General features: G+C 45.2%; 1 protein-coding gene across 1 annotated transcript in view; it reads right to left on the bottom strand.

Moving 5' to 3' along the window:
* The window catches only part of EIF2A (eukaryotic translation initiation factor 2A), a 72,041-nt gene that overhangs the window by 29,029 nt on the left and 16,371 nt on the right, over positions 1-26,641 (bottom strand). Inside the window, exons 2-6 of the mRNA XM_040428085.1 lie at positions 15,859-15,928; positions 13,405-13,479; positions 12,894-13,012; positions 2,991-3,090; positions 661-743 (exon numbers count right to left, since the gene is read on the bottom strand). Coding sequence (XP_040284019.1) covers positions 661-743; positions 2,991-3,090; positions 12,894-13,012; positions 13,405-13,479; positions 15,859-15,928 — 447 coding nt within the window. The remainder of the gene's footprint in view (positions 1-660; positions 744-2,990; positions 3,091-12,893; positions 13,013-13,404; positions 13,480-15,858; positions 15,929-26,641) is intronic.

Genomic DNA, 26,641 nt, shown 5'->3' with positions numbered 1-26,641 from the left:
TGGATCCTCCGGCTCAGTGCTGATGACATTTTTTTGGGTCTTCCACTTGACTTTTTTGTTCCATAACCCTCAGGATCATTTTAGAAATTCCAAATGACTGTCTTACTGCGTCCCACCTCAGCAGCGATGGCGCGCTGTGAGAGACCCTGCTTATGCAGTTCAACAACCCGACCACGTTCAAAAAGGGAGGTTTTTTGCCTTTGCCATCACAACGTGCGACTACCTGACAGACAATGAATCCACATCTTTGCACAGATTTGGCCTTTTTCAGCTGAAAAACAGCCTGTTTCAGTTTATTCGTTATTTTCAATTAATTGAATGCTCAAAAAATGTTTTGTCTCACTCTCATTTCTTCTTGTTGCATATTGAAGCTCTACTTGGAACCTTGTTAAGATCCAACAATGTAAAATATGATTTTTTGCCATTTTTCAAGTGGTCTTAAACTTTTGATCAGGACTGTATCAGAACATTCTAATGAAAATTTTTAGAATTTCATAGGTTTTGACCTTTAAATAAAATCTTGATAGAGTAAACCTAGGCTAAAATAAAGCAGGTTTCAGATACTAATAAGCTATTGGAAAAGGATGCGGCTTCTTTCTATAGGTCAGACACCTCAAACCTTCAGCCACCAGCTAAGTAATACAATGAATGTTACCATACCAAAATTGTTGTTTTCAAAGAAGTGCACTTCATTATTTACATTCCTGGCACAAATCTTCTCATCTTCAGACCAGCGAGGAGACCTGGACCAGAAGGAAGATAATATCAAGATCCGTATGTAACATTGTTGTTGATGATGACCGCAAGAAACCAGTCCCCGGATCTCATTTTTCTTCAAAGGAAAGAAAATTTAAGAAACCACCTGACTGATTGCAATGAGTTTCACACTTCTCAGAATTTTAATAAATCTCACCAAATGAGTAAACCTACCCTAAGATATGTTTGGTGGTGAATGCTGAGGCATTAGAGGGGGTACCCTTCATGTAGTAGCACGGTGGCTGACTGGTTAGCACTGGCGTCCTAGGTTCAAGGACATCATCTGCATGGAGTGTGTGTACGTTCTCCCCATTTTTGAGTTTCCTCCCACACTCCAAAGACATACTGATAGGGAACTTAGATTGTGAGCTTGGCCAAGGACAGAGTGATAATGCCTGTAAAGCTCTGCAGAATATGCCAGCGCTGTATACCACATTTTTCAGATTTTAACACACACCAGACTATTAGGATTTGGAGGAGGAAAATAAGAAAACAAATCCCCAAAATCAAACCTTCATCAGACCCCCAAGCTCCATCAGACTTAGATCAGACCCTCATCAGTACAACCAACCTCCATCAGCCTATCAGAACCCCCCAACCTCCATCAGCCCTAAGATCAAATGTTAAAAAAATAAAACAAAGTTACCTCGCTTGCTCCCAACGGCACTGCCACTCACTGCTCCTTCGTCTTATTCTGACGTTGAACAGTCAGGTCACAGTGCGCACCTACGTGCACTACGTCCTGACACTGTATGCCCTTAGGACACAGCTCAGAGAGGGGCCCGGAAGAAGACCAGGGAAGGTGAGTACAGCCGCTTCCCGCATGCCGATGACTGTTTCCATAATGGAAGCGGTCATAAGCATTCAGACTATAAGACACACAGACACTTTTCCCTCACTTTTGGGGGGTAAAGTACATCTTATAGGCCGAAAAATACGGTAAGTAAAATAAAAACTGGGTTACAACAAGCATTGCTCCCTGCTCAGAAGGATCAATACCCATTTACAATTTCAACCTAATCTTTAGGGGAATGCTCACCGAAATGCATTTCGTTATACACTTCTCCGCTTCCCAAATCCTACAAAAACACTGGCGTCAAGAATCCTTATAATAATTAGTGCCAATAAAACTGAGGCACTCAGAATATATTACAATATTAATGGAAAAAGACACACACTGCCAATAACCCCCTATTAGAAACTATAATCTCAGTAGAAATCTATATTAGAAAATAACAAGGGATCTACTCTTGGGACAGCTTATTACTGCATAAAGTAAAACATACCGTCATATACCCGAGTGCCCCAGCACGTCTACACTCGTTCAGCCCTGCTTCGCCAGAAGGCATAAAGGGGGAGGTATTTTTCATGGCACTTTAGGAAAGCATACAACCAATGGTTGTCAAAGTGCCACATGTGATCCCTCTCCTTAAGGGTCCATTCACACGTCCGTGGTGTGTTGCGGATCTGCAACACACCCGGCCGGCACCCCCTATAGAAATGCCTATTCTTGTCCGCAGCTGCGGACAAGAATAGGACATGTTCTATCTTTTGGCGGAGCTGCAGACCGGAAGTTCGGGGCCGAAACCCGGAAGTTCGGGGCCGCGCTCCGCAAATGTGGAAAGCACATAGTGTGCTCTCCGCTTCACGTCCGGGCCCATAGAGAATGAATGGGTCCGCACCCGTTCCGCAAAATTGCGGAACGGGTGTGGACCCTTTTGCGGACGTGTGAATGGACCCTAAGCCTCCTGACAAAGCAGGGTGAAACGCATGCAGACGTTTGTATACTGGAGAGAGCTCTCATTATCTTCAGAACGCCTATAAGCATTTATTCGTAATGGCCCTTTTTGTTTTACTTTCCACTTCACTAGTAAAAGGCGTTGCATTCTTCTGATGCAGCCTAGACGCCAGTTTTTGTCTACAAGCAGCGGGCGCAGCCAGTGGGCACAGCAGTCACGTCTTGTACTACTAGCATCACCAATTAGCAATGATGAGAGTAGTATGGCACTTGATCACTGAGGTCACTGACTGGCTGCAGTAGTCACATGCCAGCCACTAAACAAAGACCAGGATGAACCTAAAGAGCAACTGTGCTGGATGGGCAGGGATTGAAGAGGTGAGTAGCGTTTTTTCATATAGCGTTTGTGGCTCTTTTTTCCCCCCACAAACCACCCGTAAAGACTAATGAAGACCACTTATTTATTTACAGCTAACATTTCTTTTCAGATATGTACCAGTTCTCCATCTTCTTCTGGATGAACGACTTGACACACTTCCCCGTTTTCAGGTCATACAACTGGAGATTGGGCACTCCTGCTGCGCCATCTTTTGCAGCTGTGATGAAACAAGGTATGGTTAAAGTTTTGTTATTCCAGCAAAAAGCATTTTATGACACATGGACAGAGGTATTCAAGGTTTGTCAGCAGCCCTGACCCCTCAAAACTGCTGACAGCAGTAGACAACAGGGAAACCAGTTAAAGGTGTTGTCCGACACAATTCATAATCTCGGGACAACCCATACAAATATTTAAACTCAAAAATACATGATATACTCACCCGTCTCTCCAGTTATGTTCTCTGCAGTGCTGGTCTGGTATTCCTGATGGGTGAGTATATCATGTTTGTTTTGTTTTTTTATTTTAAATAATTATAGGGGTTGTCTTCTTTAAACCATACCTGGGGTGCTGTACAAAAGAGCTGAACATCTGCCACAGAGTATGAATAAAATTCATGATTTATTGCATCAATAAAATATACCAAAATATAAAATGCCACAAGGAACACTGCATAACTAGCAAATCATTACCTGGGGTAATGTGCACTCTTGGTGGTTCCCCCCCCCCCCTCCCTGTTCTGAGTGACCACTACAATGTCCAACCAGGAGACCACTACAGCTGTCACTGAGAGGCAGGGGCGGACTGGGAACTTAAAGTGGCCCTGGAAAAAAAAAACTAAAAGTGGCCCCAAATTGACAGAAGACAGGCCAAAACAAATAGGCAGGGACACGAGAAGTAGGCGAGGCCTGAAGTACCATAGTGCTCCCCAACAAAACCAAATATTGCCGTGCAGCACAAAATACCACCCCAGCAGAACCAGATATCGCAATGCAGCACAAAATACTGCTACCCTCGTCACAGTATTGGACTATATTACCATTCTGAGAATGTGATACACAGAGGTCGCAATAAGCCTGTACAAGTGTCATTGACGCCTGTTCAGGCCATTTTACTCTCTGGAATAGGATCTTTACTATTGGGTGGTTTGGGCGGGCGCCGGAACGATACAGCGGCCTGCAGCAAAGGATGCCGACTGGAGCTGAAAGGAGGGGCCGGCTCCCGGGAGTTTTTACAGTAAGGAGAGCGGGGCGCGCTGTACAAGGACCCCGGGAAACATTGCAGCGGAGGAGCTGAAGAGGACTCCTCAGAGGTGACAAACAGCCCTGGACATCAAAGTGACAGCAGTGTGTAGTGCAGTGTGTGATCATCACACACTACCACATACATCACATACCTGTATACATCACACACTGCACTACATACATCACACACATGTATACATCACACGCTGCACCACATACATCACACACCTGTATACATCACACGCTGCACCACATACATCACACACCAGTATACATCACACGCTGCACCACATACATCACACACCAGTATACATCACACACTGCACCACATACATCACACACTGCACCACATACATCACACACCAGTATACATCACACACTGCACCACATACATCACACACCTGTATACATCACACACCTGTATACATCACACACCTGTATACATCACACACTGCACCACATACATCACACACTGCACTACATACATCACACACCAGTATACATCACACACTGCACCACATACATCACACACCTGTATACATCACACACCTGTATACATCACACACCTGTATACATCACACACTGCACCACATCACACACCTGTATACATCACACACTGCACTACATACATCAATCACACACCTGTATACATCACACACCTGTATACATCACACACCTGTATACATCACACACTGCACTACATACATCACACACCTGTATACATCACACACTGCACTACATACATCACACACCTGTATACATCACACACTGCACCACATACATCACACACCTGTATACATCACACACTGCACTACATACATCACACACCTGTATACATCACACACCAGTATACATCACACACTGCACTACATACATCACACACCTGTATACATCACACACCTGTATACATCACACACTGCCCCACATACATCACACACTGATGCATGTACTGTAGTGTATGTAGTGCACTGTATAGTGAATGCAGGCAGGCTATTAAAGTACTGCAAATGATAAAGTACAGGGTTAATTCCGCTATATTGGACTGGACTTTATCACTTAGCTATAATTGCCTGATGGTATTTAGTAATGGTCCCCTGCATAAATACCCATTTCTTAGGCCACGGTCACACCACCACTATTTATTTCTGTTGTTCTGCTCTGTTAGATGAGCAGAGCAACAAAAATAACAGAAGTGCTGGATCGGGCACATAAGGGTGGGTTTTTCTCAACATACACAAAACATTAACGGACGCCTCAGACAGATGCCATACTGTGCCATCCGTCACCATAGAGTTCCATTGTAAATAATTTATATATATATATATATATATATATATATATATATATATATATATATATATATATATATATTATATATAAACTTTTTTCCCAGAACTGGATAGTACCACATTTTTCCATTCTGCAAGGTGGTTCAGCAAAAAAAAAGAAAAGGCTAACGTATACTTTTTATTTTAATTTTATTTTTTACAATGGAACTCTGTGGTGACGGATGCAACAGTATGGCATCTGTCTGAGGCATCTGATAATGTTTTTGTGTACATTAAATGTATGACAAAAACGTGATGTGAGCCCAGCCTGACTGACAGAGAAGAAGCTGAACAGACCCCGCTTACTATGAAGGAGGCCGTTCAGTTTCCATTCACGAGCCTGTCTATTTACCAGACAAAAAAGTGCTGCATACAAGGCTTTTTTGTCTGGTCTTTAGACAGAATCTGCAACAGAGGCTCCAAACGCAGATGTGAGCGAGTGCAGGCCGACGTATTATATATTTGTATTACTGCAGTTTTCTTACTCCTCCTCGGGTAAAAATACTCCTCAAAAATGGTCAGAGGAGTATTTTTACTCTTATGGAAAAAACGTAGTGCGACCTCTGGTGATACAGTTGAGTTCAGGAAGGCACCTACGGCCGTTGGTCAAGTACACAAGTACTGGATGCTCCCAGCATTAATGCTGAGGTCACTAACTGGGCTATACTGGCAGTACTGCAGTCAGGGGCCCAGGGCAGCCATGCACTTCAGTGCACTGAATACTAATGAAGCTGTGTGACTTTTTGGCTGAATGTGGGGGAAGGGCCCCTTCCAGCACAGACTTAGTAGTGGAATTATTTTTCAGTTCTTTATTGGGATTTGAATCTCGGAGCTTCTGTATGACATGCAGTAGATTTACCATTACACTATAGACTTGCCCCATTGGGTATACTGAATGTACTGGCTACTAAATAGTATTACTTCAATGAGAGCCGAGCTGCAGTAACCCGGCACGGCTACTACACTTTGAACGGAGCAGTACTTCCTGTTCCATTCAAAGTACTAGTTCGAGTGACAAAGGCTGCAGAAAACAGCTGATCAGTCGGGATGATGGGAGTTGGAGCTTCATTGATCAGATAGGGGCAAGAATTCTTCTACCCAATGGTTCTACAGTTTATTAGGTGGATTGGATCCTGTCCTCCGAGATCAGAAAAACTGTTCTTAAGCTCTTCTTTAAGTTTACACTTGTCGTAAGGCAAACAGTGAACCCTTCAAGGATCTGTTGTGCAAGGTATCACAAAATACCAACCAATCTAAACTGTTAAGCCCGTTCTTTTAGGAACCACAAGAATAATGGCTTTCCCTATAGAGTGGTCTTACTACAAAGTCTTTTATGGTAAACCCGCTGGATATACCATAAAAGTTGGAGTGGTACTGTCAGAAGTCTGTGTACGCCAACATTAATCATGAAAACGGAGGTGCTCATCACAGGCAGAGAAGTATCCAATAATCAAGTGGGCTGTAGTATCAATTTCTCTAATATTCACACTTTTCCTTTTTCACGGGCCAATTTCCAGGCAATTATTGGGGAAGGCTTGTTCATTTATGATAAATTATTGTTAACCCCTGATGGACAGGGCAACTTTCTGTTTTGAATTTCCGTTTTTTACTCCCTGCATTTCGGGAACCATAGCTTTATTTTGCCATTCACATAGACGTATGAGGGCTTGTTATTTGCGTGACAAGTTGTACTTTCTAAGGGCACCATTTAATAATGACTACCATGTAGTGGCAAGCTGTGGCAAAATTCTAAATAGGGTGAAATTGGGAAAAAAACACAAAAAAACGCTATTCTACCATAGTTTTATGGGTTTCGCTTTACAGCATTCACTACGCGGTAAAACTGATCTTCATTCTCTGGGTCAGTATGAATACAACGTTACCACATTAACATTATATAGTTTTTCTTGTGTTCTTAGGCTCCATTCACACATCCGCAAATGGGTCTGCATCCGTTGCGCAATTTTGCGGAATGGGTGCGGACCCATTCATTTTCTATGGGGACGGAATGGATGCGGACAGCACACAGTGTGATGTCCGCATTTGCGGGGCGCAGCCCCGATCTTCGGGTCCACAGCTCCGTAAAAGATAGAACATGTCCTATTCTTGTCCGCAGCTGCGGACAAGAATAGGCATTTCTATAGGGGTGCCGGGCGGGTGCAACACACCATGGACGTGTGAATGGAGCCTTATACATAAAAAAAATTGAAACTTTAGAAAAAAATATTTTTTCCTTTGCATCGCCATATTTTGACCCCCATAAACTTTTTATAGTTAAATCTACGAATCTGTGGGGCTCATTTTTTGAGGGGAGGTCTGTAGTTTTTATTGATACCATTTTGGAATGTGTATGACTTTTTGATCACTTTTTATTCATGTTTTTGGGAGGTGAAGTAACGAAAAAACTGTGAATTAACCATGTTAATTTTTTTTCCTGTTAAAGGGAACCTGTCATCGGGATTTTGGGTATAGAGCTGAGGACATGGGTTGCTAGATGGCCACTCGCACATCCGCAATACCCAGTCCTCATAGCTCTCTGTGCTTTTATTGTGTAAAAAAAACGATTTGATACATATGCAAATTAACATAAAAGAGTCATATCTTACTTGTGTGCCCAGAGAAGAGTCATATTTTCAAGCTCTGACTCATCTCAGGTTAATTTGCATATGTATCAAATCGTTTTTTTACACAATAAAAGCACACAGAGCTATGGGGACTGGGTATTGCGGATGTGCTAACGGCCATCTAGCAACCCATGTCCTCAGCAGTGTTCCCTCTAAGCTGCGCGGGTGGGCGGCCGCGCAGCAATTATTGTGGCCCCGCTCACAATTTTATAATGCCCGCTCACTCAGCCTACAGCGTGCCGCTAAGTTCGCTAACGCTGCTGGTAAAATGCCAGCACTTGTCGTCAGACTCATCTGCGTGACGGCGCCGAAGTCCTCCTCGTAGTCTTGTGCGGCTCAGCACAGCGGGGCGCCGCCTACCAGCTACCACGTGCTACTTCTGCCTCCTCCTTCTTTTTGCAGGAAGAGGAGGACTGAGCAGCAGCAGCAGGCAGTAAGGTGCGATAGTGGCGGCGGCACCGCCATCTTAGAGCCAGGCCAGAGGCACACAGTGAGAGTGAGTTTCTCTTATGGGCTACCTACAATAAGTAAAATCCTAGAAACCGTCATTGATTGCTGAGCTGGTCTGTCCTGGAATTTCTAGAGTGTGAACTCGTGACAAGAAGTGGAGAACAGCAGGGGACAATAGTGGCACTAGTAGACTACTAGTGCCACTATTGTCCCCTGCTGTTCTCCACTTCTTGTTACGAGTTCACACTCTAGAAATACCAGGAGAGACCAGTTCAGCAATCAATGACGGTAGAATGTCAGTAGTAGGGGAGAACACTAAACAATCAAAGTTATTTTTAATCCTATAGGCTAGAGTGAGTGAAGTAAATGCGTCTCTGGCCTAGCCTGATAGTGATAAGTCCTTCATGTGGGCAGCAAGAGCTGTGTCTGTGAAAGCAATGAAAACAGCATGTTCTGTATGGGAGGTTTTATCACAGCAGACTCGCCAATGCAAAACAAGGGAATGCTGGTTGGCGCCGCCATCTTAGAGAGGCTAAAGTGAGTCTCTCTGGAACAGCATTGCATTCCCTTCAGGTTTTGCATTGGCAATGTTGCTTGTCTCAGCCAAGGAAAATAAGGGGAAAAGTAACATATATAACTATATAAAACAGGAAGTAAAAGGTCCCCCCTGCGCTCCTATTGTTTGGATGTGTAAATCTACCTTAATAGGAAGATCCCGCTGCTTGCTGTCTATCAAGGAGCTATTGTTCTCCTTAGGAAAGTATATATAAAATGGTATATCACCCATGGGTGATGCGAGACAAAAAGCGCTTTTTGTCTCACATCACCCACGGGTGATATACCATTTTTTATATACAACAGGAGATGCCTGGGTTATACCAGCATGTTCCATATCACTGTATACAAGAAGATGTATAACTTATACCAGCTGTACGTATATAATTATATACAGAAGATACCCAGGTTATACCAGCATGCTCCATATCACTATATACAAGAAGATGTATAAGTTAGATGTCCTAGCCAGTGTCAGGTTAGCACTTAGCAAGGTCTTTCTTCACTCCGCAGGAGACATTTTGTGTGCGGTTCTGTTCTGACCCTTATGTTAAAACATAACTTTCATTTGATTGCTTTAATACCTAAAGGAAAAAAATAATTCTAAAAACCTGCTGTTTCTCTAGATGACCTTATGTTTATGGTAGTGGTAATAGAGTCTCAAGGGTCTATAAAAGCAGCTACACTATTTTTATAGACCTTTGAGACTCTATTAACACTACTATTAACATAAGGTCATCTAAAGAAAAAGCAGGTTTTTAAAATTCTTTTTTTCCCCGTTTAGGTGTTAGAGCAATCTAATTAAAGTTATGTTTTAACACCTAAAGAGAAAGAAAAAAAAGAAAAACCTACGGTTTCTCTAGATGACCTTATGTTGATAGTAGTGTTAATAGAGTCTCAATGGTTTGTAAAAAATAGTGTAGCTGCTTTTATAGACCCTTGAGACTCTATTACCACTACTATTAACATAAGGTCATCTAGAGAAACAGCAGCTTTTTAAAAAAAATAAAAAAATATTTAGGTGTTTAGGTATTAAAGCAATCAAATGAAAGTTATGTTTTAACATAAGGGTCAGAAACTGGGTTTTGTTTAGCCTCTTGGTTATTAGTTTTTCTATGTAAGTTCTCTGGATCAAAGATTTTTTTCCCTGTATGGTTTATATATGGAGAGCAATGTCCAGTGATCACAGAGAGGACTATACTGTATATTGTACGGGATGGTGCAGGGGTTATACTGTATTGTATGGGATGGCGCAGAGGTTTGTATGCTCTTTGAAGTGACAATTATCTTAGGTTTTCCTATCGCCCACCTTTGATGGCGCTGTGCACAGCTCTGAGCCGACCCCGCTCAGCAGCTGCCAAGGCTTAGAGGGAACACTGGTCCTCAGCTCTATACACAAAATCCCGGTGACAGGTTCCCTTTAAGACATTCACCGTACAGGATAAATACATTTATTTTCTAATAGTACAGGCGTTTTGAAACACGGAGGTGCAAATTTTTTTTTTTCTTTTATCGCTTCAATTTATTATGGGGAAAGTGGGCGATTTTAATTTTGTCACATAGTCAGCAAAAAATTAACAATGCAGCCTATAGGAACTACTGCTGTGGTCAGGGCCGGCGCCACCTGTAAGGCGACCTAGGCAGTCACCTAGGGCGCAATTTAGCAGGGGGCGCCGGAACCGTCCGGTTTAAAAAAACAACAACGTTTGTTAAGTGCCCGGTGGCGCCCCTCATGCTGCGCCGCCGCTCTAGTAACTAACTATAGGCAGGACTGTGGACACGTGTCACACGGAGATGAGCGCTTCCATTGTGGAAGCGCTCATCTCCAGTCATCTGTATCGCCGTCCTCAGGACAGCGATAAAGATGGCTGTGCAGCAGGGGAGGGAGAGGTGTGTCCCTTCCCCTTCCTCTGATAGGCTGACGTCATCGCGCCGCCTAAGCCGTACAGCGCGGGACACAGGCCGGAAGAGGCCTGCATCGCATCGCTGACATACAGGTAAGTATAAGAGGTTTTTTTTGTCGTTGTTGTCAATACTGGTGGCTACTGGGCTGGCACATGATGGGGGGCTCTGGCTGCTGGGACATGAAAGGGATAGGGGGGGGCCCTATGGCTACTGGGACATGATATAGCGGGGGCTCTGGCTACTGGCACATGATTGGGGGGCATCTATGAGGGCACATTTTACTGGCACATTATTGGGGGACATCTATGGGGGCACTTATTACTGGCACATTTGGGGCACTTATTACTGGCACATTATTGGTGGGCACTATAGGGGCATCTACTGAGGCCACAAAGAACGGCTATTTTATATGGGGGCTCTGTATAGGGGCCTTTTATACTGTCACACATTATGGTGGGTACTATGGGGAAGGTGGGAGAGGAGTACTATGGGGTCATCTACGGGGGCACTGAGAAGGGGTATTTTATACTTACAAATTATGGGGGACACTGAGGGCATCTACTGGGGCACTATATATGGGGCATTTTATACTGGTACATTATGGGGGGCACTAGGAGGAAGGGAGGAGAGGAGCACTATGGGGGCATTTCTTGGGGGAACTATATAGGGGTATTTTATACTGGCACATTATGGGGGCACTATGGGGACATTAGCTCAACTGGGGGCATTACAAGGGTGTATTTTTTGCACTGTCACATTATAAGGAGACTTATTTCTACTGGGGGGGGGCATTATGGTGGGTTTTATTACTCCCACATGGTATGACCCCCTAGTAGCAGCACCAGCCTCTCCCTGCTCTGCTATCCCTCTGCCCCTTCTCCAAATCCTTATTATGAAATCTTTCTCATTAGGATAAAACACAACATCAGCTCTGCCGAGACCCCGACCAAAGTGTTGAAGTGGTGTCCGAGATCCCCAAGGGTCAAGCCAAGTAACTAAGTTTTCATATGAAATATGTTTATGTTATACACATATAGCAAACACTGTGCCACACAATATACAGTTTCTTCTGTAAAAGTCATCAAGTGTCATGGGGGGGGGGCCTTATTGTTTTTCGCCCCAGGCTTGTTTCTTTAGCTATGGCTTGTTATGGTAGTTATTCTCCACCATTCTTAATAGAGGGCTTAATTGCAACATATAACTCTCTTTTAATTTAAATGCTGAGAAAGGGGTGGAACATATGTGATGTCATGATATGGGCAGATCATCTGATAAGGGGGGGCAGCAATTTTTATCTTGCCTAGGGCGTCAAAAATCCTTGCACTGGCCCTGGCTGTGGTAGCCTCAGACCCTTTAAACAGACCAAGGCTACCACAAGGAACGAATGGTTCCTCCAATCGCCATGCAGCTGGCACAAAACTGACCACGACATCTGTGGGATTAAAGGTCTGTGATCTGGAATGTCAACTGAAACTTTACAGTCCTTCGAAGGCGAAAAGGAATTGGGTGCACCCTGATATGGTTATAAGGGTCCTCTTTGTAAATCCTTAAACATGTATTCAACTCACACATGTATGGCATAGCCCCAGGATACTTTCAGAAATGCCTGACACACGGGAATCCCACCTCTAGGACCTTCAGCTGTGTCTGTAAAGGAGGTCCCTTGAACCCCCATCTACATGTTGCAGTGGCCCCTGTGGAAGATGGGATTGGATTATGTAAACAGTCAAGCTTGCTATGCTACGCCGTTCCCATAACCCCCAAAAAGTGAATGGGAGTAATACAAACAGCGTAGCTGTTTACAGGACACCCAAAGTATAAAATCATCAGCCTCGGTGATCACAAAGCCAAGGAAGGAAGCAAGAGAACAAATGGAGCCAACATTTACTTGTAATGGTAAAGCTGACATTTACTTACTGGTATATGTCTGCCATGTTGCCAGGATTGCGTTCTTTGGAGAGAATTCAAGGCCAACAACTTTGGGCAGATCAAAGGTGTGCAGCAATGTGCTGTCAGCCATGCTCGCTATATTTGTTCTAAAACACAAAGGTCATTTAAAGGCATTGAGATTTAATACATTAATAACTAAGCCACATGACATATCTGTGTTCAAGCCAATGCAGCGCTGGATAAGACCACCACGATACACATCCTCAGAATTCAGTGCTGAGCTGCAGTACCACACACAACTCGGGGACAGGTGTGCTGCTATCTGTGGAGGAAACCAGCCAGGTTTTCCTAATCCTGGACCACCCCTTTAATGAGTCCATTTCAAGCTATCAAATAGGAGAGGAGTGTTGGGCATTTTAGAGGAAATGCTGCATGACATTTTAATTATGACTTTAAATTGCACACATTAATATGGTCAAAATTATCCATTAAAAGCTGCACCACTTAGAAACTGACCCAAAACTTGAATGAGACTTACACATCTCCATTGCACCATGCAAAGAGCTTCCCATCTTTGCTAAAAGTACATACTTTGCAATTTCTACTGCAGTCCCTGAAATGAGAGAAAGAAAACACAGGATAAGGTATCTTAATATATTCATTAGAAGAGTTTTCTCCTGAAGACGACCCCTAGCGCTCCCTATATTAGCCAGAGCAAAAACAGCTCTACAAACGTTGCACCTGTTCTGGCAGACTTGTAGTCCATCTAAATGGCTGCCCATTTAATACTATATTTGTATTTCAAGGGAAAATCCTTGGCAGTCCAAGACTTTCTTCAGCAAAATCAGCTGTTTTTCCCAGTGTGCCAGGAGTGGGACCCAGGGGCCAGAAGCAGAACCCTTTAACACAAAAAAGTGAAAACACATAAGGGCACATGCACACGACCGTTGCCTGTTTTGCAAACACGGATACCGGCCATGTGCTTTCCGCATTTAGCCGAACTGAACATCTGGCCCATAATAGAACAGTCCTACCTCTGTCCGTAATTCAGACAAGAATAGGACATGTTCTTTAATTTTGCGGATGTCACAGAACGGACATACGGATGCAGACAGCACACGGTACACTGTCCGGATCTTCTGCGGACAGTGAACGAGTCCGCATCAGACTCGCAAAAAATGCGGATCAGATGCAGACAAAAAATATGTTTGTGTGCATGAGCCCTAAGGCATATAATCATATCTCAGGTCTAGGTGATCATGGTTTCTTTTTTTAGGTACTATTTATACGTTCACATTTCACTTTTTTCACACTTTCACATACCCACTCACATACACTTCACATTTTACAGATTAATATTCACATTTGAATGCTTGATTAGGACAATGAGTTGTCATACTGTTTTTCATTAATTTTTTTTGTCTATTATTGTAGGGATTAGTAATCATGCACTAATATTTTCTCACCATAAGGGCTCATGCACACGACCATATGCCCTCCGAGACATACGGTCCCGTGAGCGGGCCATATGGCCCAGAGAGGCATACATCGTGCGCACGGGAGTACACAGCATCATAGGTTACTATGATGCTGTGCGCATCAGGCCGCCCACGGGGTTATTGTCCTGCACTCATAAGATCATATGAGTGCAGGACAATAGTCTGGCGGGCGGCCTATGTCTCCCGTGCGCACAGCATCATAGTAACCTGTTGTATACTCCCGTGCGCACGATGTATGCCTCTCTGGGCCATATGTCCCGCTCACGGACTGTATGTCTCGGAGGGCATATGGTCGTGTGCATGAGCCCTTATATTTATATTTACCTGCACCAGTTTCTATGTATTGAGTTTTTACTATGTAATATATAATAAAGAGTATTTGTATTTCATATGCGGTCTGGTGATATTTATTGGTTTATATTTTAATCCCGGGAGTTATTCTGATTGCCTGATTGGAGTTGGGAAGGAATTTTTTTCCCCCTAAAGTGAGGAAAATTGGCTTCTACCTCACAGGTTTATTTTTTTTGCCTTCCTCTGGATCAACTTGCAGGATGACAGGCCAAACTGGATGGACAGATGTCTTTTTTCAGCCTTATAAACTATGTTTCTATGTAATTAATGAATTTAAAGAGGACCTTTCACCAGAATAAAACATCTAACTAACTATACAGCCATGTAGAGCGGCGCCCAGGGATCCCGCTGCACTTACTGTTATACCGGGGCGCCGCTACGTTCTCCCGTTATAGCCTCCGGTATCTTCATAGTTCGGCTCCACCCAGGGGAACCTGACGGCGTCTCATTCTCCCATGCTGTAGCGCTGGCCAATCGCAGCGCTCAGCTCATAGCCTGAGAATTTTTTTTTTCTCTCAGGCTATGAGCTGAGCGCTGCGATTGGCCAGCGCTACAGCATGGGAGAATGAGACGCCGTCAGGTTTCCCTGGGTGGAGCCTAACTATGAAGATACCGGAGGCTATAACGGGAGAATGGAGCGGCGCCCCGGTATAACAGTAAGTGCAGGGGGATCCCTGGGCGCCGCTCTACATGTCTGTATAGTTAGTTTAGATGTTTTATTCTAGTGAAAGGTCCTCTTTAAATCTGTTCTCTGACTTCAGTTGTACACCTGGTGGTGTTATCAGTGATAGTATTCTTTGTGTAAGTGTGTAAACAGAAATAGCTGTTAGTCACTGATGGCTGTACACAGGGGAGGTGTTATCAGTGATTGATGGCATTATCTGTGTAAGTGAGTATACAGGGATAGCTGTCAGTCACTGATAACGCCTCCCCCGTTAAAAATGAAATCAGAAAGAGGAAGGATTTAAATTACTGAATCTTTTCTGCTGCCTGCAGATTGCATTGCATTTCGTGGTGACAGTTTCTCTTTAATGACAATACGTGAAGCCAATTGTATAATGGGATGGAATACAAGAAGATGCAGGAATAACAAAGCTACAGAACTAACTGTACAGAAGCATGAAAATATAAGCAATGTTTACCGCTGAAATGAATCCAAATTTGCAATCTTTGGGGGTCCCTGGATCATATGGATTCCATCAGATCCTCTGACTGGAAAAAAAAAAATAGGCAAATTAAAATGTTATGTGATTAAACTTTGTAAGGATATGTTCACATGTGACACACATAGATTTTCCGTTGGGGATTTGCATATGGGAAAACGGCAAAGTGTAACAGTACCAGCAAAGCGGAGGTGATTTTACAAAACCTCTTCCACAGCTGCGGTAAAAAAAACACATGTAATTTTATGCTATGCCCCAAAAAAAAAAAAGGAATCAAAAAGTCACACAAACACTTCAAAATGGTATCACCCCAAATAAATGAGCCCTCACACAGCTCCGTCAACATAACTGTAAAAATGTTATGGGGGTCCAGAATTTACCCTTTTCTTAGTGCAGAAAAGTAATAAAACTCTTATTGTTGCTCCGATGATCCATTGCGTCTTGTACTGCAAGTCTTCTCAATTATCGGTTGTTCCCCCTCCAGTCTCAACTGACTGTAGCAGCCAGGCTCATCTTCCTGTGCCATCGCTGCACTGGTTGCCCACCCACCACAGAATATAATCTACACTCATCACTCTCACCGACAGTGCTGAGTGTCCCTACATCTCCATCTATTACCCTACCTGTCCTCTACGTCTGCCAATGATCTAAGGGGCTGTCCACATCACATTTATCATATACCTTTTGGAAGGGGGGGGGGGGGGGGGGGAAGTGTACACTACGCAGCAAAACAAAACTTATGTGTTTTTTTTTTTTACAATGGGACTCTATGGTGTCAGATACCACTGTATAGCATCCATTAGAGTCATCTGTTTAACATATCATTTTTTGTATACATTAAACATAAGACAAAAACGTGATGTGAACAGCCCCTAAGACTGACATCCTCCATAATCCAAACCTCCTGCAGTACCGCACAGCCGTGTGAGCTGCTGCAGGCAGTACCGCACAGCCGTGTGAGCTGCTGCAGGCAGTACCGCACAGCCGTGTGAGCTGCTGCAGGCAGTACCGCACAGCCGTGTGAGCTGCTGCAGGCAGTACCGCACAGCCGTGTGAGCTGCTGCAGGCTCCAATTAGTATCTAATTAGGAGGACTGCACCATTTAGTCGGTCTGCATTATTAAAAGAGTTGTCTCACTTCAGCAAATGGCATTTATCATGTAGACACCCCGTACCCCTCTGATCAGCTGTGTGAGAAGGCAGCTTTTCCTAGGTCAGTGACAACACGTTCATCGGTCACGTGGCCTAGACGCAGGAGCACCGATGCCTTCTCAAACAGCTGCTCAGTGCGGGTCCCAAGCGTCAGACCCCCACCAATCAGATTCTGATGACCTATCCTGAGGAGAAGTCATCAGTTATAAAGTCTCGGAAAACCCTTTTAATACAAGCCACTTACTAATGTATTGTGAATGTCCATATTGCCTCCTTTGCTGGTTTGATTCTTTTTACATTACATTATACACTTCTCGTTTCGATGGTTAGGACCACCCTGTAATCCAGCAGCAGTGGCTGTGATTGCACACTATAGGAAAAAGCACCAGCCTATGTGCACCCCCGCGGTCTCGGCCACCAGAGAAGCTGGGACCTTTTCCTATAGTGTGCAAGCACGACCACCGCTTCTGGATTACAGGGTGGTCGTAACCTGAGGATACGAGCAGTGTGTAATGTGATGGAAAAATGAATCAAGCCAGCAAAGGAGGCAATATGGACAATCATAGTACTTTAGTAAGTGCCTTGTATTAACTTTCTCTACATGATAAATGCCATTTCCTGGGTAGTCCGCTGCGGCTCGTGTGGTCACGTGGTACTTGATCGCAGAACGACTGCGCCGTGTGGTCGTACCGGAAAGCTGGGACATGTGGCAATAATATGAACACTAATAAACGACCACATTATGCCCGTCTGATGAGGCCTAGAGGCTAACACACATGGCTATATGGATCTCTGTTGTACAGATTGCTAATGAGCCGCCTTCAGCATGCTATAAGCACGTACCTATACTTATTATACCAGTGTTTTGGTCATTGTGTTCCCTCAGAGACTGAATCTGTGTTACATTCCATCACGTCACATTTAAAGGGAACCTGTCACCGGGATTTGTGTATAGAGCCGAGGACATGGGTTGCTAGATGGCCGCGAGCACATCCGCAATACCCAGTCCCCATAGCTCTGTGTGCTTTTATTGTGTAAAAAAACTGATTTGATACATATGCAAATTAACCTGAGATGAGTCGTGTATGTGAGATGAGTCAGGGACAGGACTCATGGACTCACCTCAGGTTAATTTGCATATGTATCAAATAGTTTTTTTTTTACACAATAAGAGCTATGGGGACTGGGTATTGCGGATGTGCTCGCGGCCATCTAGCAACCCATGTCCTCAGCTCTATACACAAAATCCTGGTGACAGGTTCCCTTAAAGCTATTCTGCCTAAGTGCACTTCATCTAAAACTGAATACAGTTTTTATTTTTCTGCTGGGGGTGCACTGTATAATGTGGGTGTCCTGTATATAGAGGGGTATCCAATGTCTGTAGGTGGAGGGAGGAATCTGCAAGATTGGAGAGGCATGGAAGCAAGGGGAGAGGTGGTGGCAAAGACAAAGGAACTCTGTGGGAGAAGGGCTGGAGCAAGGCAGGGTGGTACAATGTAAATAGCATGAGAGGGGCCACAGAAGATGGCAAGGAGAAGTTTAGGAACAGTTTTTGGCAGACTAATATCTATACAGAACACAGAGCAGGCTACAGCTTCCCTTAGCCTCCGTCCAAACAGAGTAATTGCAGCAGCAGACACAGGAGCAACTCATTCACCGCATCTGCTGCCGTTCCTACAGACTTCAGGCCGGATCCCGCCACAAGTATAACTAATAACTCCACCTCCTCCCTACATGCGGCCATTCCCTGACACAAGTCATGCTACTGTGGAGGGGGAGAAGAAGTGGGACAGACTACTGGTATTGCCCTGATCACAGCCCGGCAAATTCAGTGCCACGCTCCCGCTGTGATCTGGAGCCCTGTATCAGAGCAGCATGTTTGGGTCTCAGTTCCCGCAGCCTGTGGCAGGATTAATAGGGCTGGTGGCAGAGACTGAAAAATAAAAAAAATAAAACATTAAAGTGTAGCTGCCGTTTCATTTTTTATACCCTAATTGTATAGTACACCCTGCTGTATAAATGCTATTGTGCTTTAAAATGTAATCATTTTTAGTTTTACGTGATAATAACTCCCACAAATGCATGCTACTTTCCTATTCTGCAGCCTCTTCTCACAGCGTTGTCATGTGCTCCTCTGTAGGGTTGCACCGGGTATCGAATTATCAATACCCAATCGATACTTTTGTACCGGTATCGATTCGATACCAGGATTTGCCATTTCCCGGCGCAGCCTAGTATCAGAGAACATGGCGCATGCTGCTCTCAGCAGCACAGGGGAGAAGGAGTCACTCCCTCCGCCTGTGCCGCTGCTGCCAAAAGGAGAGAAAGGGGCGAAGGAGGGGAAGGGCTGTGGCCACTGCGCCACCAATGATGATAACTAAACCATTAATACAAATACAGGAGGCGGGTGCCGGAGGCAGAATCACATAGCCGGCACCCGGCCTCTATGACAGGGAGCTGCGATCAGTGGCAGTTAACCTTTCAGGTGCTGCAGTATTAAATCATTGGTGGCAGTGGCCACAGGGTCCCCTCCCCTCAGCAGTGTAATCGCGGGGCTCCGATCATTTACCATGGCAGCCACCACTGAAGCCCTGGTTGCATAGTAAGCTCCCTGCTGCCGTGAGCACAAAGCACAGGGCAGCAGGGAGAGTGTAATGTCCCATTCACCCCGATAGAGCTCTATCAGGGTGAATAGGACAAGGGTTATAGCCCCTAAGGGGGTAAATAGTTACTAAATAAAAAGTTTTTTTTTTAAAAGTAAAAAAAAAAAACCAAACTATAAAGTATAAATCACTCTTTTCCAATTTTACATATAAAATATATAAACAATAAATAAATAACATATCGCCACATCCGAAAAGTCCAAACTATTAAAATATTTAAAAAATATCTTCTATGTGGTGAACGCCATAACAGTAAAAATAAGAAATTCAAAAAATGCGTCACCTTGTCCACCCCCCCCCCAAAAAAAAATAGGATAGGACTGTTAGATTATGGGCCAGACGTTCCATAAAATGCGGAATGCACGTGGCTTTTTAGGTGTTTTTTTTTCACGTGGTATCGAGTATCGCAATACTTTTTTATGCTTTATCCCCAGGACTGTGACTGTGACGAGGGGACATCCTCTGCGTCTGGAGGAAAGAAGGTTTGTACACAAACATAGAAGAGGATTCTTTACGGTAAGAGCAGTGAGACTATGGAACTCTCTGCCTGAGGAGGTGGTGATGGTGAGTACAATAAAGGAATTCAAGAGGGCCCTGGATGTATTTCTGGAGTGTAATAATATTACAGGCTATAGCTACTAGAGAGGGGTCGTTGATCCAGGGAGTTATTCTGATTGCATGATTGGAGTCGGGAAGGAATTTTTTATTCCCCAAAAGTGGAGAAAATTGGCTTCTACCTCACAGGGTTTTTTGCCTTCCTCTGGATCAACTTGCAGGATAACAGGCCGAACTGGATGGACAAATGTCTTTTTTCGGCCTTATGTACTATGTTACTATCGAAATCTAATCAAAATTTTGATATCATGACAACCCTACTCCTCTGTACTATAAACAAGAGACGGGAGAGCACTGGGAGGGGGAGCACAGCCCTGAGTGCTTGGGCAGAAAGTGGAGGGGGGGAGCGCTGCTGTAGATGCTGCTGTCTCCTGAATGGTAGCAGCTAGAAACATGCAACTGGTCTTGTTGACATTCCAGGCTTTCCTACAAGACCAGAATGACAGCTAAAGTCCAAACCACAGAGGAGAAATCACTGTTAGAAATCGAGTAGGGAATAATCTCAGGTAAAACCTGCTGTTACTTTCAGTTTCAGCTGCATTCACAGCATCCAGATTTCTATCAGTGCTATCCTCCCCTGTACTTAACAGATTGCTGTCATTGGTATTGTCTGAAAGATTGGAATCTCAGCTTTCAGCCAATACAAAGCCCATAAATTTAGCTGGTACCAAACCAGAGATATGAGCAGTTAAAGCAGCCCCCCATCAGTGTGGAGGAGAATGAGGGAGCAGCTGCAGAGCTGACAGGCTGCAGAAGTTGAGAAAAATATATGGAAATGTGTGTGACATCATCATCAATACAGTGACCCACATAATAAAATTATGTTATTTTTACCACACAGTGAACGCCATAAAAAAATTCCACAAAATAATGTAAAAATTGCATTTTTTTTATCTTTCCCCCTAAAAACAAAATAATAAAAGTTATTTAATGCACTATATATACCTCAAAATGGTTCCTAAAAAAACCTTTTGATGTGACAATTAAGAGGCTAAAACAAATGCTTACTGATTTCATGTAATTGCAGGGCTTGTCTCTGGTTAGCTATATGTGAGAGGATACACACTGCTCTGGGGTAGTTGGGGAAGATATCTGCATTCTGATTGGTCCTGCTAGTTCATGTGAGGAGAGCAAGGGCTTATAGGAATTGAGGGAAATACAGGATGGTCTCAGGGAGATGGCAAAGATCACCACAGGAAGTGCAGCAAAGGCCATCCTAGGAAGATGCTGAAATAGCGGCACAGAAAAATAGGGTCGCTAAGGGCTGAATATAGACATCAAAAAGGTACAATTAAGCTTTATGAATATCTTCCCTTCAGCATCACATATGTTAGGAATTTAAATTTTGGTAGTGAAACGGCAGTTACACTTTAATAAATAAATCCATGTGATGATATTAAACAAAATCAATATAAGCGGGCTATAAAAGGGCAAATTAATTGAATTAATTCAATTAAAAGGGGTTCTCAGTTTTTTACTACTGATTACCTATATCAGATTGGCGGAGGTCCGACTCCCGACACCCCTGACGATCAGCTGTTTGAAGAGAAGGCCGCACTTGTACGACCGCTGCCTTCTCTTCATTGTTTACCTGCTCGCCGTCACAACCGCAATGGCGAGCAGGTGTAATTACAAGTATGGCGTTTCCATTCACTTCTATGGGACGGCTCTGAAGTATTCACTTGAACAGACCAGAGCAGAAAAGTACGTATGAGCACTGCCTTCTCTTCAAGCAGCTGATTGGCATCGTCTGACCCCCAGCACCCCCACCAATCTGATTTTGCTGACCTATTCTGAGGAGAGGTCATCAATAGTAAAAAGCGGACAAACCCTTTAATCTAATGGATGCCTCTGTATATCATTGGCGTACATTCCACGCACCTGTATCTCTACTTAGTACCGCTTATATCCAGCTTTTAGAAGTCCATCTACAGGAAATGGAGTTGGGCACTTGGAGGGACAGGGCTATCCAGTTTATAAGCCAACTCTACATGAATGGTAACCTAAAATCTTTCCTACAGCTCCCCCTAGCCAGGGGAGATTTCTTTAAGTATTTGCAAGTACGCCATCTTTTAACCTCAAAGTCCCCCTATCAGGTGATCGCTAATCGAGATATTCTAGAAATATGGACAGCCCTGACTCATTCTCCCTCAAAAAGAGGTATCAAACCCCTATACTTGGCCCTCGGAGCAAAATCTACATTTTCTAAATCCTCTCCCCTCATTGCATGAGCTCCAGTATAATATTCCAGAAACGGATTGGTTGACAACATTTAAATTTATAGCAACTACTTTTCGCAGTACCTCTTTATTAGAAGCAGCCACCAAGACGTGCCTAAGATGGTACTTCATACGACCAACATACATATAGGTCTCTCAGGAGGTGACCACATTATTATTTAATTACAAAATTATTCAAGGGTCTCTAGGACCATCTGTGGCCCTTCTTCCTCTCTGACTGATTAGTAAAACTTACACTTTTATTATGTTTTAATTAAAAAATGCCCTGTTATTGTCAGGAGAACTCACACTATTAAAATTCCTCAAGATCTGGAGTGGGGTGCTGTGTTTTGTACTTTCGGGTGCATTCACTTCCGCCACTATACAGCCTGTTCTGGAGGTGCCTGATACTCCTCAGGTATCCCTCCTACCTCTGCTTCTCTGTCTAGCTTAGCTAGTACTTGTATCTCAGCTGTATTTTAGCTGTGTGCGTCTCTAGTCTGTTCCCTATCTCCCAGACCTTGAACTAAAAACTACCTACTGCTTCCCTACATGTTTCGCCGTTCCACGGCGTCTTCAGGAGAAATGCAGTTTCAATTTTAAATGCTGGTTGACAACATTTAAATTTATAGCAACTACTTTCCGCAGTACCTCTTTATTAGAAGCAGCCACCAAGACGTGCCTAAGATGGTACTTTACCCCAGACAAACTAAGCAGAATATATCCTGGAGCTTCACATCTCTGCTGGCGGGGGTTGTGGTGGGAGAGGCGCCCTTTTACATGTCTTGTGGTCGTGCCCTCGCTTAACTTGCTGTGAAATATAGTGGGGGTCCTGGATCTGAGCGCCTTGTTTTCCTCTCTAATGAGGAGTCTGAAGCGCTCAGCCAAGCGTTGTCTCTCCTCCCTGCTGAGTGTGGTAGTGACGATGGCCTAGATGGAATAGAAGGTCTAGGGGACTGTCTTCACTACCGTGCTCAGTAGTGAGGAAAAGTGGCTGAGCGCTTCAGACTCCTGCTTATAGAAGTCAGCGAGGGTCCTAGCCAACAGGAGACCTCCATAACGACAGACCTGTCACCCGTAGACCTCTATGTCACCCGTCAGCTTTCTTATGAATCCGTCAAGGATTTATTGCAGCATGTTCCATCAGACGCTGCTACAAGGTTTTCTTCTGTAATGCGGCGCCGCATGGCGGCACATGGTGCTACAAGGACTGCATGTGGCCATTTACAGCCTCCAGGACATACAGTCCCTCTGCGAAGCACATGAAGTCTTCGCTGTAAAACTGTATAATCCAATAACCACAGCGATGGTGGCACATATGTGGCATGAGATAGGGCAACAGAGTCATGGAAGATAACTCCCCTTTATAGCAAGATCAAGCACAACACAAAATGACAGCCTCTAGATCAGGGATCAGCAACCTCCGGAACACCAGCTGTTCTGAAACTACAACTCCCAGTATCCTCCTTTCACTTCTTTGGGAGTTACAAGAACAGCTGAGCAAGCGTGCATGCTGGTTGTTGTAGTTTCACAGCAGCGCTGGAGTGCCAAAGGTTGCTGCACCCTAGATCAGTGATTATCACGGCGTGATGACATCATCCAGATCCACATGTGACTGTGGCGGTGCGAGGTATGTGCCCAGGTCTTTCGCTTGTGCTCTTGGCACCAGCATGCACCACCATCCATTGTATCTGTGTCCTGCTCCGCCAGTGCCTCAGGTCTCTTCAGAGTCTACCAACAGCCCCGGTGGCACCGACATACCCACCTCAGAGCTCATCTACAAGGACGCAAACCCCAGTGACCAGCGGCACAGAAACAGCAGCAAAAATTAAAGGGATTGTCCCAAGATCAACACTATTTCCCTATCCATACTTAACCCAGAGAACACTAGAACATGGTAAACAAGGTGGGGCCCCCAGCGATCATGTACTTGAAGGGGACATGTCTGTTTTAGTAACGAATTGCATTTCCCATGCAATAACAATTCTGGGGAGTCAATTCTTGTGACTATATTGTACCATTCCTCTATTATTCCTACTAGAACTTATGAACGAATTGCTAGTAGTCTGCAATAAAGGTCCAGCGGGAGATTACCAGTTGACAGCACTGATTGAATAATATCAGGCTGTGCAGTGACACCCCATCTGGACCTTAACTGCAATCTGCTAGCAAGTCATTCATAACTATTAGCAGAAATAAAAAGGAATGGTGCAACATAAAGTCATAAGAATAGATGCTCCAGGATTGTTATTACATGGGGGGGTGCAAGTAGTTACCAAAACAGACAAATCAGGAGAGGTGAGGGGTCCTCTATAACGGCAGGTGATAAATATCGATCTTAGGACAAACCGTTTAAACCTCATAAAATCACTGCGCAACAGTGACCTCAGTGGTGCCGACCCCCTCAGAGCAACAGTGACCTCAGTGGTGCCGACCCCCTCAGAGCAACAGTGACCTCAGTGGTGCCGACCCCCTCAGCGCAACAGTGACCTCAGTGGTGCCGACCCCCTTAGCGCAACAGTGACCTCAGTGGTGCCGACCCCTCAGAGCAACAGTGACCTCAGTGGTGCCGACCCCCTCAGTGCAACAGTGACCTCAGTGGTGCCGACCCCGTCAGAGCAACAGTGACCTCAGTGGTGCCGACCCCGTCAGAGCAACAGTGACCTCAGTGGTGCCGACCCCCTCAGCGCAACAGTGACCTCAGTGGTGCCGACCCCCTCAGCGCAACAGTGACCTCAGTGGTGCCGACCCCCTCAGCGCAACAGTGACCTCAGTGGTGCCGACCCCCTCAGCGCAACAGTGACCTCAGTGGTGCCGACCCCCTCAGCGCAACAGTGACCTCAGTGGTGCCGACCCCCTCAGCGCAACAGTGACCTCAGTGGTGCCGACCCCCTCAGCGCAACAGTGACCTCAGTGGTGCCGACCCCCTCAGCGCAACAGTGACCTCAGTGGTGCCGACCCCCTCAGCGCAACAGTGACCTCAGTGGTGCCGACCCCCTCAGCGCAACAGTGACCTCAGTGGTGCCGACCCCCTCAGCGCAACAGTGACCTCAGTGGTGCCGACCCCCTCAGCGCAACAGTGACCTCAGTGGTGCCGACCCCCTCAGCGCAACAGTGACCTCAGTGGTGCCGACCCCCTCAGCGCAACAGTGACCTCAGTGGTGCCGACCCCCTCAGCGCAAAAGTGACCTCAGTGGTGCCGACCCCCTCAGCGCAACAGTGACCTCAGTGGTGCCGACCCCCTCAGCGCAACAGTGACCTCAGTGGTGCCGACCCCCTCAGCGCAACAGTGACCTCAGTGGTGCCGACCCCCTCAGCGCAACAGTGACCTCAGTGGTGCCGACCCCCTCAGCGCAACAGTGACCTCAGTGGTGCCGACCCCCTCAGCGCAACAGTGACCTCAGTGGTGCCGACCCCCTCAGCGCAACAGTGACCTCAGTGGTGCCGACCCCCTCAGCGCAACAGTGACCTCAGTGGTGCCGACCCCCTCAGCGCAACAGTGACCTCAGTGGTGCCGACCCCCTCAGCGCAACAGTGACCTCAGTGGTGCCGACCCCCTCAGCGCAACAGTGACCTCAGTGGTGCCGACCCCCTCAGCGCAACAGTGACCTCAGTGGTGCCGACCCCCTCAGCGCAACAGTGACCTCAGTGGTGCCGACCCCCTCAGCGCAACAGTGACCTCAGTGGTGCCGACCCCCTCAGCGCAACAGTGACCTCAGTGGTGCCGACCCCCTCAGTGCAACAGTGACCTCAGTGGTGCTGACCCCGTCAGAGCAACAGTGACCTCAGTGGTGCCGACCCCGTCAGAGCAACAGTAAATTTGCTATTTATGCATGGAAGACAGTTCTAGAGTACTAGTAATGGTTTCCCTGTATAAATAGAAACCCCTTAATGTTATGTAGGCCTTCATATTAACTATTTGAATTACTGTAACTTTTGTACTCCTCATCGGCTGAAAATACTCCTCAAAAATGGTAAGAGGATTATTTTTACTCTACCAGAAAAAAATGTAGCGCGACCTCTGACCTGCACGTAACCGGATCCCAGTGGCATACATGCTTCTGACGACCAAATTGGCGATCACTAGATGCTGGAAGTCTACTAAAATGCCTAC

Source organism: Bufo bufo, chromosome 4 (assembly GCF_905171765.1).
Source record: "Bufo bufo chromosome 4, aBufBuf1.1, whole genome shotgun sequence".
Classification (NCBI taxonomy): Eukaryota; Metazoa; Chordata; class Amphibia; order Anura; family Bufonidae; genus Bufo; species Bufo bufo.
The sequence above is the reverse complement of the archived record's forward strand: the minus strand, read 5'-3'. Positions and strand labels throughout refer to the sequence as shown.